The sequence below is a fragment of the Talpa europaea genome, assembly GCF_964194135.1.
Source record: "Talpa europaea genome assembly, chromosome: 12".
NCBI lineage: Eukaryota > Metazoa > Chordata > Mammalia > Eulipotyphla > Talpidae > Talpa > Talpa europaea.
In genome coordinates, this window is record NC_140079.1 from 39,649,397 (window position 1) to 39,666,777 (window position 17,381).

General features: G+C 49.3%; 1 protein-coding gene across 1 annotated transcript; it reads right to left on the minus strand.

Moving 5' to 3' along the window:
* Positions 1 to 5,044: 5,044 nt before the first annotated feature.
* On the minus strand, positions 5,045 to 11,372 carry SPC24 (SPC24 component of NDC80 kinetochore complex; the record flags this gene model as incomplete). The annotated part of the gene is made up of 5 exons (XM_084249019.1): positions 11,208 to 11,372; positions 6,861 to 7,045; positions 6,659 to 6,759; positions 6,454 to 6,530; positions 5,045 to 5,151 (listed from the first exon to the last, which is right to left on the minus strand). Exons 1-5 carry the CDS (start codon positions 11,365 to 11,367, stop codon positions 5,045 to 5,047), a joined length of 630 nt encoding a protein of 209 aa, XP_084105145.1. The 5' UTR covers positions 11,368 to 11,372.
* Between the last annotated feature and the right edge of the window lie 6,009 nt (positions 11,373 to 17,381).

Genomic DNA, 17,381 nt, shown 5'->3' on the forward strand with positions numbered 1-17,381 from the left:
GGAGGGCCTGGGTCCAGATCTGTGGCGGGAAGGGAGGAGGTAGGAAGGAGAGGATTTGCTGCCCCCCCCATAGGCCTTCCCCCACCATGGGGGCCAGCACCCCTCTCCCCACAGCAAGTTCCCTTGGTGATAATGAAGGGATGAGCTGGCACTGAGCTGGATGGGCGGGTACTGAAGGTCTGGTGTGACCTCTCCCTCCCAGCAGCTCCAGTTTCAGTGCTGCTTCCTACCCTCCGTGGAGGGGCTCCCTCCCTCCCGCATCCTCTCCTCCCAGGCCCAGCTGCTCTACTAACCCCAGCCTGGGTTCCCGAGCTGAGCCTGGGAAGGGGGGTAAGGGAGCTTGGGGGCTCACAGCAAGGCCAGGCCCACAGTGAGAACTGCTGGCTGCTGCGCTGTGACCTGTGTCAAGAGGCTGAGTCAGGCCACCTGGAATCTGAAAATTGTCCCCAGATCTCACTTGGGACTACAGTAGACTGGCACCATCCGGCATCTCAGTTCCCTCCATGTGACTGCTTTGCTGTCCCCACCCGCTTTCAAACTAGCTGTTCCCCCAGCCTGGATTACTAGTTCCACACTTCTGACCCCTGTGGCTCAGAGGACACCTCCTCCCTGAGGTCTCCTACAGAGCTGGCCCCCAAAAGAAACCTTCCTTTCTGAAAGAACCTAAGCTCTGCATCCATTCCAAAGGGTTCGCCACCCATCAGCTGTGAAGCCTTACCCAGCTGGACTTCTCTGCCTCAGTTTCTTCCTCTGTAAAGCAATTTGGGGCCACGTACATGGTATCCACACGACCCGTTTGTCATGGCTCCCTCTGGAATGTGGCCCCTGAACAGGGGCCTCGCACATCACAGACATCCTGCCCACATTTCTGAGTCAGTCAGGGGTGACAGGACCAGAGCACCGTCACTTCCATGCCCAGTGAACAGTCTTCCCGTAAGGCCTCAGGCCAAGGGGAGACAGATCAGAGCTTCAGATTCCACAAGCTTAGGTTCAAGTCCACCCTTGAGCACTCACTCCCCTACCCACTGATCTGTAAAGTAGGATCAGTTTGCCCAAGTCTTCCGCCAGGACCGGGGAGCACCTGGTCTCAGTAGGGCTTGATTAAAGGGAGGGATGACCCACGTGGTCACAGAGAAGGCCCGGGCGTGTTCAGAGGAAGATGCCCTGTCGCATTCCCAGGAAAGGCAGCTCACTACACCACCACTCTTGCTGGAGGCCAGGTGCGGGTGGCATTCTGCCACTTCATCCACACTTGAAGATTTTCCCAGACACAGCGATTGTCTGCCAGGTCAGCTGGGTCTGTGGATATCTGACCCACAACCACTTGTCAATGATTTTAAGTAGCTAGAATTTCAGCCAGTGCAGACATGAGCGCCTGTCCTCACATGGTCTCTACCACCTGGGTGACCTTGGATAAGAGGCAGCTGTCTCGCAGGATGTTTCTCATTCCAAAAGCTACAGTACTGCTCCATGGACCCTGGGGCCCACTGCTAGAGTTCAGACTCCAGGGCATCATTGTCCTGTGACTTGATGGTGCTGTGCCTGTTTCCCCATATGTGAAATGGATACTCCTGATGGGTTTGGGGTGATGTTGGGTAGGACACAGGGAGTACTGGGGTAGTGCCAGCAGGGGTAGTCTCAGATCTGCATGTGCTGGCTGCTGACCTGCTTCTTCATTCCCTGGTCCTAGGGTTTCAAACGCTGCTCCCACAAAAAGGCTGGGGTGAGTACTCCTTGTGCCTCTGGCTAAGCTCCATAATTCAGGAAGGCACTGGTCACTGCCTGGCTCTTGGAGGAAGAATAGGCAGGAGCAGGAGGCCACGGGCCCGAGGCTATCCCAGGCACCCAGCCAGCATGCAGCTATGAGTCAGGGCCCAGGCATTCAGAGGGCCCGAGCCTCTCCCAGCCCCTGTGAGCTCAGACACCTCCCTGCACCCGCCCGCTGGGCCCTGCTGGTTGTTATGTTCTTCACTAGCTTGCTCACTCCTTTGGTTGTTCCAGGGCAGCCTGGGGAGACAAGAGGACAGTCCCTCTAAATCTGGGTTCATGTCGCCTCTCTGAAGCCACCTTCTTTCTCTTGGGGAAACTGAATTCACGGCCGGCTCATACCTCGTTAGCCCCCTTCCTGAACACAGTAACTGTTTGGGAGGGAATGCAGGACCCCTGTGTGTTTAGGGGCCCAGGCCAGGGGTGTGGATAACCAGGGTCTGTGCTGGCAACTGTCCTGTGGCTTTCTCTCCCAGGCGCGCTGCGTGCGCACTTATTTGAATGCCTGGGGGAAACATGCTGGTGGACTCCTGGGCCTGGTTTATCCTAACATGACCTGGAGCCCACCAGGGTGGGGGTGCTCCGGCACTTTTACTCACACAGGTGACCAAGAATGTACTCAGCTGAGCCCTAGCTAGTTTCTGGTTAAGACCTCAGGGTGGGTAGGTGGGTGGCCTTGTGTGTCTTCCAAAGGACACCAGCCAGGAACATGTCTGTTTGTCACTAGTAAGGGGCACACTCCTGGAATCTAAGGGATGGAGGCCAGAGATGCTGCTAAAGTCCTAGTGTCCAGGATAGCCTCTGCCACGGAGAATGACCCAGTCCTAAAGTCTCAAGGGCAGAGGTGGGAAAACCATCTAGCTGGAGCCTTTATGCGCTTCGGAGGTGACTGAAAGTGCACGCAGGGGATTCTGCTCCCATCTCGGGCCAACAAAGACTATACAGACCTTGAAAATGAAAATGAGGGGCCTCCCTGGTGGCGCAAGGGGTTAAGATGCAGTACTGAGAAGCTATCCGCAGCCAAAGCAACATGAGTTTGATCCTCGGCCAAAAAGATACCCACATGGCACAGCAGAGCTCTTCTGTCTTGTCCGCTGCTCCCCTCAGCAGTGTATTTCAGTCGATCCACCTGTTCTGTTCCCCACTCTGTCTTTGGTGAATCTTCTCACTCCCCACACTTCTGGCCTGTAACCCAGCTCTTATAGCATAAATAAATAAATAGAAAACGAAAATGACCTGTGTGAATATTACCTGAATACATAAAGCCAGGTTCTTGGCATAAAGGCAGGGCCTCTAAAGTTCTTCTGGGGAATCTTTCACTGGGAGTTGAATGGACTGGGGCCCTATATGTCAGGGACTGATTAACAACTCCTCTTTTGGGGGTTCCATCCCTTTAGAGTCCTGACAGGCAGATTCCCTTGCTCAGGACTGGAATGGGCTAATTTGGTGCACACTTGATGGTTCAGATGCTGCTAGAACTCACTGTTCTGTTTAAAATGCCTCTCTCTGAATAAAAATGCTATTTGAGCTTACTGTATATTATTTAGTTGTACAGAGGCACACAAAATCCAACAGTCAGAGGTTCATGTACCTAACATCTGCTGGTTTCAGGCAGGGCTGTGTCAGGGGACAACATGTCAATGGGATCCTATTTTCGTCTCCAACCTCAGACAGACCAGCAGGCTGCAAACAAGCAGTTAGGGTTCATGCTGGCTTTTCGTGACAAAAAAAACAAAACAGCAATGGCACACACAAGACAGAGTTCCCTCCCTCATGTAAAGAAGTCCAGTGCTGATGCCTGGCTTCATCTTCATCAGGGGACAGTCTATCATCCCTGGAGTACTGCACACTCCTTAATTTGGCAAAATAGCTGTTAGGGTTCCAGCTATTACATCCAAATCCCAGGAAATGGTGGAGAAGGGGAAGAAAGGTCACACTGAGGCCTTTTAAGGATCCTTCTAAAAGCTTTTTTTTTTAAAAAAAAAGATTTATTTATGCATATAAGAGCTGGGGTACTGGCCAGAGGTGAGGGGTGAGTGGATTCACCAGAGACAGAGTGGGGAACGGAACAGGCAGACTGAGAAATACACTGCTGAGGGGAGCAGCGGGCAAGACCTGAGAGGTCTGCTGCGCAATGCGGGTAGCTCCCTGGCCAGCCGGGTATCCAACTCATAGTGCAGAGGCTGTGATCAACTTGATAAGTTGCGTCATAACCCCTTGTGCCACCAGGGAGGTCCCTAGACCCTTTTATAACACTTCTGCTTATATTTCATTGGCCTGAACTTCACTACAAGGGAGGCTGGGAAATTCATCTTTTAACCTAGTAGTTGAAAGGGTTCCCTTACAAAGGAGAGAGAATGTATATCAGGGAGGGAGCCAGCGGTTCTGACACAAAACCCACCTTGGGGCCAGGGATGAGCCCCTATGTAAGTCACATGCACTGAGAGTTGGGAGGGGGGGACAGTGGATCCCCCAAGGAAAACCTGGGCATGGACTATCTATATATTCTGCTTCCCCCATAAGTCCCAGGGAAAATTTCCTTGGTTGGTGTCTTATCGTTTTAATGAGGTAACACTTGGCACACAGCTCTGTACTTTGCTTAGTTCACAGCTCACGGCACCTAGCTCCTCAGTGCATCCACAGCTGCACTAGATCTCACTGTGGCGGAAGGCTCTGGCACCAGTTCACCTTTGACGCCTCCACCACCTATGAGTACATTTCTGGGCACACGGTGACATTCAAACACATGCCTTGAATGAGTAAAAAAAGTCAAATTTGAATAAAAAACAATAGGGTCCTCCCTGGTGGCATAGGAGCTAAGTCTCAATGCTATTATGCTATAATCACTGTGGCCTAAGTTCGATCCCCAGCCAGGGAGCTAACCCACATATGGCACAGCAGACCTCTCCTGTCTCACCTGCTGTTCCCCTCAGCAGTGTATTTCAGTAAACCCACCTGTTCTGCTCCCCACTCTGTTTCTGGTGAATCCTCTCACCCCCTGTACCTCTGGCCTATGCCCCAGTTCTATGCATAAATAAATCTTAAAAAAAAAAAAAGATAAACACCTGGAATTTGTCTCCATGTACTATGGTGTCATTTGAAGGTATTGTCACTAAGGTGAAGTTACAGGCCTGCACAGGTAAGTCAGGAAATCCAGGAAAAAAAATCCAGGAAAAAAAATCCATTTACATATAAACATTTAATATTAAATTGATCTCACCACCAACCTCCCACCATGCTGACTCCCCATGTGCAGGACAGTCCAAGAGGCTCCTGGTTACCATTCTGTGTCCACAAAGCTCCAGAGATAGTCGCTGATGAATTTCTTGGAGTGCTGGGTGCTGTCCAGGTGGAGGGGCTGGGCAATGCTGGGGCCGTGATGGACTGAGGTGGAAATGTAAGGAAACTGCACATAGCCCTGTCCACCACCAGACAGGGAAAGAGTAACTGTTAAAATGTTTCAAGATTGAGGGCCTCCCTGGTGGCGCAAGGGGTTAAGACAACCTACAAAGCTATCCGCAGCCACTGCAGCATGAGTTCGAGCCCTGGCCAGGGAGCTACCCATATGGCACAGCAGACCTCTCCTGACTTGCCCGCTGCTTCCCTCAGCAGTGTACTTGGTCAGTCTGCCTGTTCTGTTCCCCACTCTGTCTCTGGTGAATCCTCTTACCCCCTGCACCTCTGGCCTGTACCCCAGTTCTTGTATGCATAAATAAATAAATCTTTAAAAAAAAATACGGTAAAAAAAATGTTTCGAGATTGAAACTAATTTTTGTAAACAAAAGTTAAATTCTCTAATGCACTATAACTTTTTGAAAAATTGTGGTAAAAGATACATAAAGTTTGCTATCTTCAAGTTTTCAGTTCAGTGGCTTAATTAAGCACATTCATGTTGTTGTGCAATCATCCCCCCCAGTTATCTCCAGAACTTTTTCATCTCAAAAAACTGAAACTCTGTCCACGTTAAATACTAACTTCTCGGGCCTCCCTGGTGGCGCAGCGGTTGAGCGCTGGGTTGCGAAGCTGCCTGCGGCCTCTGCGGCGCCGGTTCGATCCCCGGCTGCTCCCCGGCCACCGGAGGAGGGTCCCACATGGCTCGCAGACCTCTCCTGCCGCCCGCTGCTCCCCTCAGCAGTGTACTTCGGTCCTTCTGCCTGCTCTGCTCCCCGCTCTGGCTCTGGTGAATTCTCTCACCCTCCCGCGCTTCTGACTGTACCCAGTGCATGTATAAATAAAACAAACAAATAAATAAATAAATAAATAAAACATGCCTCTATTAAAAAAAAAAAAAAAAATACTAACTTCTCATACACTTCCCCCGATGGCTGATGTTCACCATCCTACTTTCTGCCTTTGTGACTCTGACTCAAGTAAGTGAAATCACACAGTACTTGTCTTTTTGTGTCAGCTGATGTCACGAAACATGATGTGCTCCAGGTTCATGTGTGCTGCAGCATGCACCAGGATTTCCTCCCTTCTTAAGGCTGAGCAATACTCCATCATACAGACCATCACATATTATGTACCCAGCCGTTTGCTGACAAGACACAGGAGCTGCTTTGTCTTTGGGCTACGAACATGAGTGTATAGACTTCTGTTTGAGTCCCAGTAGTATGGGTGGGTCCTATGGAAATGCTGTTTCCAAAGTGCCTGCGCTCAGGGTTTCACTTTCTCCACTAAGGATACTGCCTTTGATCATCCCTGGCTCCGACTCATAGTCCCATTCAATTTTACTAATCCGGTGATAAAGGTGAGCCACATACCTATATAAGACCAAAAAGAGAGAGAGAGAGAAAGAGAGAGAGAGAAAAGTTACCCTAATATCAACAAAGAGCGATGACTGAACACACATACCCACACACACACTCATGTGTGCATTTGTGGGACCTACACTGCTGATGGGATGGTGACCGTTGTGTCTTCATCAACTTCCCTCTCCTTTCTTTCCAGGTCAGTCTCGATCTCCTTGAGCTCATCCAGTTCCCGGGTGAGCTGGGTAGAGCAGGCAGTTAAAGACCCATGCTCTGGAAGGAAAGTGGCCCACGTGATAACCCAAGCCATACAGGGCCCAAGGCCTCTAGCTCCCACCACACTGCCTGGTGTGACCCACTCAGTGCATGCAGGAAAGGATATAGGAGGCTGCCCGTCAGATGCGTGTCCTCCTCCCCGATCTTCTGAAGCTCGGCCTCAAGCTGCTGCAGCCTGGCACCGCCCTGTTGCACCTGCTCCTTTGCATCAAGAAGGTTCTGGGCCACTTCCCTCTCCATGGCCAGGATCTCTGCAAGGGAACAGAGAAGGCTGAGTCCCCTAAAGTCGGGATCCCTGGGGTCTGTCCTTCCCTAGGGGAGCCATTTATCTTTCTGCTGCCTCAGCCTTACCCGCCAACATCCCCATTACCTTGTCAGCAGTAACGCCCACGCCTACACATCCAATTTCCAAATGCCTGTCACAGACGTCCACCTGGACCTTCTATAAACACTCTCATTTCATCAAAAAGCATATGAACCCACAAAGTAAAATCCATCCTTCTTTGCAACTCTTACTAATTTATAATGTCATGGGCAACCCTGTTGCCCAAGCAGAACTCACTTTCCCTCACCATTTAGCTCTCCTGGCTGGAATGCCCCCTCGTCTTGCTTGTGCTGGACCTTTACCCCTCCAGGACACCCAAGTAGCCTCCGCTCCGTGTTCTGTTTTGGTCTCTGCCTTTGCCAAACTGCCAGTCCCTTCAGCTCTCTGCCTCCAGAATGGCTGCATTAGAGGCTAAATATAAAGTCATTCCCCTGCTCAAAGGCCTCTACTGCCCCAGGGGCTCCCCAGAAAATCCAGGCCCCTTTCACCATTTGTGCCATCCTTGCCCGGCTTTTCGCCCCAGTGTCCTATTATCTCTTCACGCTGTCAATACACCTTGTTTCCCACAGGGCCTCCACATGCTCCAGCGTTGCTATCACCTGGTACACAAGTACCCAGTCTCCAGGACCTCCCAGGTAGTGCCTGGTGCAGGCAGCTAGGCTGCATCCCCTCCTGCCCCGGGAGATTGTGCTTCCATGACAGCTCCCATCGCTTCCACTGCTATTCCTTGGCTTCCTCTTTGAATCAGAAATCGCACCTTACGTTCACCAGACAGTCAGCTCGTACTCAGAATAGACATACACTCATGTGTGCTTACCAACAAGGATGGGTACTGAGAATTGTGTTGTTAGGCGATTTTGTGATTGTGGGAATATCATAGTGCGACAATGTAGGGTAGGTAAAAGGTATCAGGCTTTTCTGCCCTCCCGCCATCAGGATAGAGGAGGGAACCCTGTGCTCCTGAAGGCATGCCTGATGGCAGGCATCTGAAGTGGGTACAACTGGGCTGAGAGACTGGACTTTTAGGGCGGTGTCACGGGGACACCAGCAGCAGAAGAAGCTGAGAGAGAAGCAGAGAACACAGGAGAGCCCAGATAGAATGAAGACTTGCTAGGGGCTAGGAGGCCTGTCAGCCTCCTAGCCCCCCAGCATCCCTGCCTGCTGTGTACCAGGTAAATCCCAATAAAAGCCTGCAAAAAGCCACTGAGGACTCAGACTCCTCCTTTACCCGATCTGCTGGATCATAGAAAATCTGCACTGTGTCCATTCCTGACCCTACAGACAACAAGACCTAGATGGTGCAGACTGCTGCACACCAGGCTTTATGGTGGTGCCTACAGGGCAACCAGCGGATATGCTGTTCATCTTTGATCAAAAGGTCACTGAACAAGGCATGGCTGTATGTTGAATGAAACACCCAGAAAGATTATAAAAACACATTGAGAAGGCGACTGTGTTTCTTCCCTCCCATAGTCAGAGAAGCCTGCCAAGTCTGACAACACACAGATGAAAATGAAAATACCACCCAAAGGGGCAATACTGAATTATTAACAAACTTACACTATGCTAATTTTAATCAAAGTATTACATGTATACATATGGTTGTGGAAATTCAAACACACACACACAAAACCATCTCTAATCTGCTCCATGCCTCTGAAGCAGACACTTTGAATCCTTCACTGTTTTCTCTGGCTTGAACTTCATATTTCTAACTAATTTGCTTATGCTGCTATTTTTCTATTTGTCTGAGATAGTGCCTGCTGATTTCCTGTGAGGACAGCTGAGGGCCTGGGTCTTACAAAGCCTTCCTATGCCTTCTCCAGTCACCCTCCTGCCAAGGCAACCACGTTTCCATGGATTCTACTCTAGGGAGTAAACTCTTGTGTGTAGACATTTGTCATAAGGTGCAGAGACCTGAGTGCTAAGTGCCTCAGGATGACTTCAGAGCTCTGCTCACTGTGTTCTTACAATCTTCTCAGGAAAGTGGCTTAACTCCACTCCTGGTCTAAGAGGTGAAGAATGGAAACCCAAAGCAGTTCAGTGACTTGTCCCCGCGCACATATCTCCAGAGTTGGGGTTTGAACTGGATCCTTTTTTTTTTTTTAAAGATTTATTTATTTATAACACACCAGTGGTGTGTGTGTGTGGGGAGGGGCGGAGGAAAGAGGTGAGAGGATTCACCAGAGAGAGAGAGTGGGGAACAGAACAGGCAGACTGACTGAAATACACTGCTGAGGGGAGCAGTGGGCGAGACAGGAGAGGTCTGCTGTGCCATGTGGGTACCTCCCTGGCAGACTGGGGATTGAACTCATGCTGCAGAGGCTGCAGATAACTTCACAGTGTGGTGCTTAACCCCTTGTGCTACCAGGGAGGCCCTGAACTGGATCCTTTTGATTCAAAGTCCTGGCTCCCTAGAACACTGGCTCTTACCCCTCCAGCCCCAAATCCACCATTCTGCTGAAACTCAGGTAAGCTGTAAGATGCTGATCTCCCCAAAGCTAACAGAGAAAAGAGGAGGAAAGAAAGAAGAAAGGAGAGGAGAACCTTGACCATCCATGATGCTTAGCTAACATCCAAACTCCTCCCAGAGGCTCACAGGCCTGGCAGAGTCTGGCTGCTGCTGACCTCATCTTCTACCACTTTCTCCTGGTCTCCAAGCTCATTCTCACCTTAAGATTTTTGCATAATCAGTTTCCTCTGGCAGGAACTCTTCCCCTAGAGTAACCCCAGGGCTAACTTCATAGACACTCAAGTCTCAATCTAAATGACACCTTCTTATAAAATGAGACTATAACAAGGTACTAAAAGCCCCTAGCACCAAAATCACAATGGAAGGCAAGATGGCAGTTCCTCAAAAAATGAAACATCAAGTTACCATTTGAGGGTTGGGATGGGGAGGAAAAAAAGTTATTTGATCTAGCAATTCAATTTCTGAGAAAACAAAAAAATTGAAAGCAGGGACTCAAACAGATATTTATACACCCATATTCATAGAGCATTATTCGTAAGAGCCAAGGTGTGAAAGCATCCAAGTGTTGAAGGATGGAGGCAAGGTAAACAAAATGTGGTATATATACACATAATGGACTATTATTCAGCCCTAAAAAAGGAATTCTGACACACGCTGCAACATGGATGAAACTTAATGCGAAATAAGCCAAACACAAAAGGACAAATATTGCATGATTCTGCTTATATGAGGTACCTAGAGGAGTCAAATTCATAGAGCCTCAGGTAGAGTAATGGTTTCCAGGGCAGGGGGAGCAGGGAATAGGAAGTTAGTGATTAATGGGTACAAAGTTTCAGTTTGGGATGAGAAAAAGTTCTGGAAACAGATGGTGGGTGGTAATGGTTGCACTAAAATGTGAATATAGGTAATGCCACTGGACTGGACATTTTAAAAAGTCAGTAGCTTACAATAAAAAGTCCTAATACTAAGAGCAGCAATGACAATGGCAGCCCTTGCGCATAGCATGGCACAAGCACCATCTCCAAGAATGTTTCATTGAGGTCAGGAGGGTCATTTCACATATGAGGAAACTGAGACTGGACAGAGAAATCTCTGGGGATCATAAGCTAATTGCTGAAATCCTTAACCCATCACCTCCTTGACATACCCATTTTTCTTGTTTATCCTCTGTCCTCACCCGACTGGTGTATCAGCCCTCCAAGGGATTTTGTCTTTTGGTTGGTTCCCTATTGCCACTCCAGGGATGGCAGTATGCCTGGCACACAGCAGGTGCTCAGTAAGAGATCTGAACCATCTCAGCAGAAGATAGGCCTGTCATTTACATCCATTGTATAGATAACAAAGCTGAGGCACAGAGAAGTAACTTACCTCTAATGTCACAGCTGGCAAGTGAGGGTGGTAGTATTCAAACTCAGTGATTTCATCCCTGTGTCCCAATCCCACCGACCTGAATCTCCCAGCTCCTGCGAGCGCCTACATTCACCAGTGGGAGGTGGCTGCTCTCCTGAAGCCCACTTGACGGGTGGGAAAACTGAGGTTCAGAGAGGGCAGTACAGGGCAGGGAATAGGGGTTCCCAGGAGAAAAGGAGGGAAAGGGTGTCGCCCCAACCCTCACCCCGCCGTCTCTGCTCCGCTTCGTCTTGCGTTTCCAGAAGCCGCTCCACCACCTGTTCTTGGCGCCCAAGCAGTCGTCGTTGCTGCGCTTCGGCACGGTTGGTGCCCAGCAGGCTCAGCAGCCCTTGGCTCACCTCTTCCATGTCACGAAAAGCCGCCATGACTACGCCAGGACCGCTCCCGCGCAAATTTAACTGCCCTTTGGGCCCGCCTCGTCCCCGAAGGGACCCGTTTCCAATGGTTTGTTTCAACGTCAGTCATCAGCGAATGGGGCCGCCCCTTTCGGGTCTGGCCTAGTGCGCCTGCCCCGGATGCTCCGTCAGTCATTGGCGATGACCAATCAGCGCAGGGAGGGGCTGCCTTCCGGCCTTGAGGGCCTGCCTGTCGCGCCTGCGCAAAACCAGCTGCAAGAAACTAAACTTGGTCCTCCCTGGTGGCGCAAGGGGTTAAGACGCAACCTGTGAAGCAATCCGTAGCCTCTGCAGCACGAGTTCTATCCCCAGCCAGGGAGCAACCCACATGGCGCAGCAGACCTCTCCTGTCTCGCCGGCTGCTCCTTCAGCAGTGTATTTCAGTCAGTCTGCCTGTTCTGTTCCCCACTCTGTCTCTGGTGAATCCTCTCACTACCTCCCCCATATTTCTGGCCTGTACCCCAGTTCTTGTATGCATAAATAAATAAATCTTAAAAAAAAAAAAAGCACCTGAAACTTTATTTCTGGAGTTCAGCACCTGCTCCCTGGAGGGTGGGTTCAGGAGGCGAAGCCATTGACTAGTTCTCATGGAGTCAATAGTCCATAGTGGATGAATGAGATACTCATCATAAACATTAGTATTAGAGGCTGCAAAATGGAGCCTACACTAAGATTTATTGGGTATGAATCCCAGCTTTGCCACTAATAGTGTTACCGTGGGCCGATTACGTTACCCTTCTTTGCCTCACATTCCTCCTCAGTAAAATGAAGGTCATGAAAGAACCTACTTCAGAGTTGGGGTGAGAATTAAATGAGGACGGAGTCTGGTTCTATGTAAGCGTTGAATAAAGCACCCATAGAATGCTAGCAGTTGAGTTGCCTACCTTGCACAGGACACTACGCTATGTGTGGGGTTATACAGTGTAGGAAAGACAAACTGCACACTTTTCTGACATATTCCTCAAACTGAGGTAAAAATACCATTTCAGCAGGTCTGACCAGCATTTTCTACAAAATGCAGTGGGGGGAAATTAGTGCATTGTGTACAGAAGTTTAAGTATTATTTTGGGAAGTGCCAAACTGTATGCCTGCTGTGGAAGAGCATATTTTATTTTCAGGAAAATGGCTACAGAAATAGTTCTGGCCTTGCCACTGCTGGTCAATAGGCTGATTCTACAGCCAGATCTCCACTGTGCTCAGAGGCGGTGGGGCAAGGTTGTTTTGTTGGGGCTCAGCCCATGGCTTTTCAGAGCTCACAGACCCAAGAGCCAGTCCTGACCTGGGTGCAGGTAGTCTAGGTAGGGGACCAGCTTTCCCTTTTTTTTTTTTTTTTAATAGAGGCATGTTATTTATTTTATTTGTTTTTGTTTATACAAGCACTGGGTACAGTCAGAAGCGCGGGAGGGTGAGAGAATTCACCAGAGCAGGGAACAGAGCAGGCAGAAGGACTGAAGTACACTGCTGAGCGGAGCAGCGGGGATCGAACCGGCGTCGCGGAGGCCGTGGGCAGCTTCACAACCCAGCGCGCAACCGCTACACCACCGGGGAGGCCCAGCTTTCCCTGATTATATCTGGCTTCAGGATCCTAAATGGTCCAATCAGGTTCAAGTCCTCCAGCTGTTACTCACCCTTGAGTTAATTCTCTGTATTGAAAATGGAAAGCAAGCTGATTGGTGGTAAATGATCCAATCAGATACCTAGGATTGAAAACAGCCGTGGAGGCTTGTTGCGTGGGGAACTCTGAAGATGATACTACAGAGTGAGAGCCAGCCTGAGTCAGTCAGCAGCCCACTTCTGAAGTGAGAAGCATTCATTGGACCACCTTTGAAGAAGGATGTTGCAGACCTCTGCAGACACCCCTGCCAGTAGATGCCCAGATATCCAGACTGTCCAGACCTCCTTAGAACTTTGAAGGAAAAAAAAGGGCCTCCCTGGTGGCGCAGGCGGTTGAGCACCGCCCCGTGAAGCTGTTTGCAGCCTCTGCAGCGCCGATCTGATCCCGGCCAGATGGCAAGGGTCCCACATGGCGTGGCAGACCTCTTCTGTCTCACCGGCTGCTCCCCTCAGCAGTGTGTTTCGTCAGTCTGCCTGTTCTGTTCCCTACTCTGTCTCTGGTGAATCCTCTCACCCTCCCGTGCATCTGACCTGTACCCCAGCACTTGTATAAATAAAATAATTTTTTTTTTAAAGAACTTTGCAGAGACCCAGTTGCTGCACCTGCCTCCAGCCTTGCCTCTGACATTGCCTGCAAGGAGCACTGTTGTCCTTGGCCTGGTGTCTCAAAGAGCTGTTGGCTATTGGTTCATACCAGTAGTTCACAAAGAGCTGTAGCACAGGTGTTTTTGATACTGACTCTGGTGACTAGTACTTTGGCCAACTTTATGAGCTGTCCACCACATCTGATTCTCCAGCATGGCTTCCTGGTGCTATTGGTTCCATTGTGGTCTGGCCTGGGATCTGGTGCTGTCTAATCTGGCCTTCAGATTGTTGCTGTGGGCAACAATTGTCACATCAGTGGTCTCAACCTGTGAGCACCTCCAGCTGTCAGAGTGTGGGCCTTGGTGCACTGCTGTCTGGTATGCCACCAGCTCCAGATCCTTGTTGATGGGACAGTGCCATCTAGCATGAGCGGCCTTTGTATGGGGCTTCTGGATACTGTGGACACCATCTAGGGTGAGACAGCTGGCAACTTGTGGCCTTAGAAACTCCTTTTCCCCAGTTTCCTACTTATTAAATAAACCCTGTTGAGCCAGAGTGGTCTTGCTTCTGACATTGCCTTGAGTAGTCTTGCAATTGTGTGTACAGGTGAGAACCCACTGACAGTGACCTGTCCCCTACCTTGGGCACTGTCCCTTGGTACTGTCTTGAGTATTATTTTAGCACTCTGTCTGTCTTAATTCCTTCTCTTGAACATGTGTGGTAGTTTGTGCAACAAATAGAAAGTACAGGGCCTTCCTGATGGCCTAGAGGTTAAATCTCAACGCTACCACTGGGGTGGCCTGAGTTCGATGCCCAGACAGGGAGCTAACCCATATGGCACAGTGACCTCTCCTGTCTCACCTGCTGCTCCCCTCAGCAGTGTATTTCAGTAAATATGCTTTACTCTATCTTTGATGAATCCTCTCGCCTCTGGCCTACACTCCAGTTCTTCTACACAAAAATAAATAAATAAATAAACAAAAACCAAAAACAGAAAGTACACTGTGTGACTTCCAAGCCTAGGTCAGAAACTAAGATATATCTTTTGTCTGATGCTAATTCTATGACTTTTCCCCTTGCATAATTTCAGGATACTTTCTCCTGAAGCCCTGCAGCCATGTTGTGAGGATGTCCAGGCGATGTGAAGAGTCCTCCAGTAAGGTACCAGCCAAGGCCAGCATCAACTACTAGTTGAGTGAGTCTTGAAATTGTACAGCCCCTAGCCTTCAAGTCATTCCAGCTGACACCAAGTGGTACAGAGATGAGCTTCTGCCATCAATCCCTGCTCAAACTGCAGGTTTGTGAGCAGGATCAATGCCATTGCTTAACGCCAGTACATTTGGAGTTAGTTTATTTTGCAGCCATAACACCTGTATTGCTGAGTCACATGTAAAACATGTATCTTAGGCTTGGTCACATAGAAACCATTGAAAGCTTCTGCTCTGATGGTTAAACCTCATAATAAATGAACAAGATTATTTTAGACAGAAACTGCTCTGAAGACAGTAAAACAAAGTTATAGGATTGAGTCTTTCGAGTTGGGACGGGGGAGGGAAGTGACTTTGGGTAAAGTGGTCAGGGATGGAGCAGGGGAGGAGGAGATATAGGAACTGGGACCTGAGTCATGAAAGATATAGGGAAACAAAATGCCAGGCAGAAGAAAGTGCAAGTGCAAAGGCTCATAAGGATGGGAAGTTTAATTTGTAAAGGAACAGTGAGGAGGTTGATGTGACTAGAGAGTAAGCAAAGGAGATGCTAGGGGCCCTGATGCTTTTATTATGGCATAAGAAGTATTGGAAGGCACTAAGAAAGGAGAGCAATGGGCTGGGCTGTCTCTCGATTTCCCAGAATCAAGAGAACTTGCTGGCAGCTGGGACAGGAAGAATGAGGGAGAGGAGGAAGATGGTTCCTAACTGCCTAGATGGTGGTGCCGAAAGGAGGGGGTGCAGATAATGCTCAGAAGCGAGGGTCTGCATGAGATGAAACACTGGGAAAGTCCTCAGTGCCTGGGGGATATCTACGTGAAGCTGTCAAGCAATGGTTACTTGACTATATGAGTGTGCAAGTCATTTGGGCTGGGGGTAAAAACCCAGGCATTGTCAGAGTGCAGCCCCGACCAGATAAGACCACACCAAGCGAGAGGAGGTGCAAGAATCAAGCCTTAAAACCCTACATCTGTAGAAACTGGAGAAAAAAGGAGAAACCAGCAAGACAGGAAAAGCTACAACAAAACCGTTAGGAAGTGTGATGTCAGTTGACCATCAGGAATCCGAGAGGCCTCTAGCCCTCAGTGTTTACGTTCCATGAGAGATTTTCCCCAGAGACTCCAGGGCTGCCCAGGTCCTTAAATTTTTAAACCAGTCATGAAGCTGGGGACATCCTTAGAACAAACATATTTATTCAATCTTCCCTGGGTAAGATTCATTTGAAACCTGATGAAAGTGGAAAGAGAGGCTCTTCCTTGGAAGATGTTGGTAACATCCATATGTGTTTGGATTTTGTGCAGCTTTGGGGTTGAGAAGGCCTTCCCCGGTCTTTGTTTCATGTAGTAGGTAGCAGATGTACATGAGATGACACCTGTGATATTATGATTTGCTGAAAATACATCTAAAGATTTGTTTATTTATGCATACAAGAACTGGGGTACAGGCCAGAGGTGCAGGGGGTGAGAGGATTCACCAGAGACAGAGTGGGGAACAGAACAGGCAGACTGACTGAAATACACTGCTGAGGGGAGCAGTAGGAGAGTCAGGAGAGGTCTGCTGTGTCATGTGGGTACCTCCCTGGCTGGGGATCGAACTCGTGCTGCAGTAGCTGTGGATAGCGTCATAGGTTGCGTCTTAACCCCTTGCGCCACCAGGGAGGCCCCTGAAAATACATCTATTTGGTCAGATGACCAAAATATGCTTTCATACATATTTAGTCTTCATCCATGGTTCCTGGATCACAGCTCCCCAAAGCCTTTGAACTTCCTAAGCATTAAGGGTGTTGAAAGGTATCTTTTTTTCCCCCAGAAGATTTATTTATTTACGCATATAAGAATCAGGGAACAGCCAAAGGTGTGGGGGGTGAGAGGATTCATCAGAGACAGAGTGGGGAACAGAACAGGCAGATTGACTGAAATACACTGCTGAGGGGAGCAGCAGGCGAGCCAGGAGAGGTCTGCTGTGCCATGTGGGTAAGCTCCCTGGCCAGAGATCGAACTCGTGCTGCAGAGGCTGTGGATAGCTTCATGGGTTGTGTCTTAACCTCTTGCGCCACCAGGGAGGCCCCTGAAAGGTGTCTTTTACTGTGTCAGTGGTGACTATTGAAAGCACCAAGGATGGGGCCTGGTTGCCTGGGGAACTAATCTTGTGATGAGAGGGTTGTAACTGGCAGTGCCACCCCCAGGCCTCTGGGGAGGAGAAAGGGGCTGGAGATTGAGCACAGATTAAATTATGGCTGATGATTTAATCATTGTGCCTCTGTAATTCCGCCTTCATAAAAGCCCCAAAGGAGGGTCTTCAGAGCTTCGGGGTTGGTAAACATGTGGAGATTTGGGGGAGAATGGTGCCTTCCAGGAGAGGACCTGGTAGCTCCTCGCCCTTTCCTTCTATAGTGCCCTGTTTATCTTTTCCACCTGACTGTTCTTGAGTTGTATCTTTTGCAATAAATAGGTATTCTAGTGAGGTATGTTTCTTGAGCTTTCTTGAGAGGTTCTAGCAAATAAGTTGACCTTGAGTAGGCAGGCCAGAAGCTTCTGATCTGTAGCCAGTTGGTGAGAAGCACAGGTAAGAGCCTGGCCT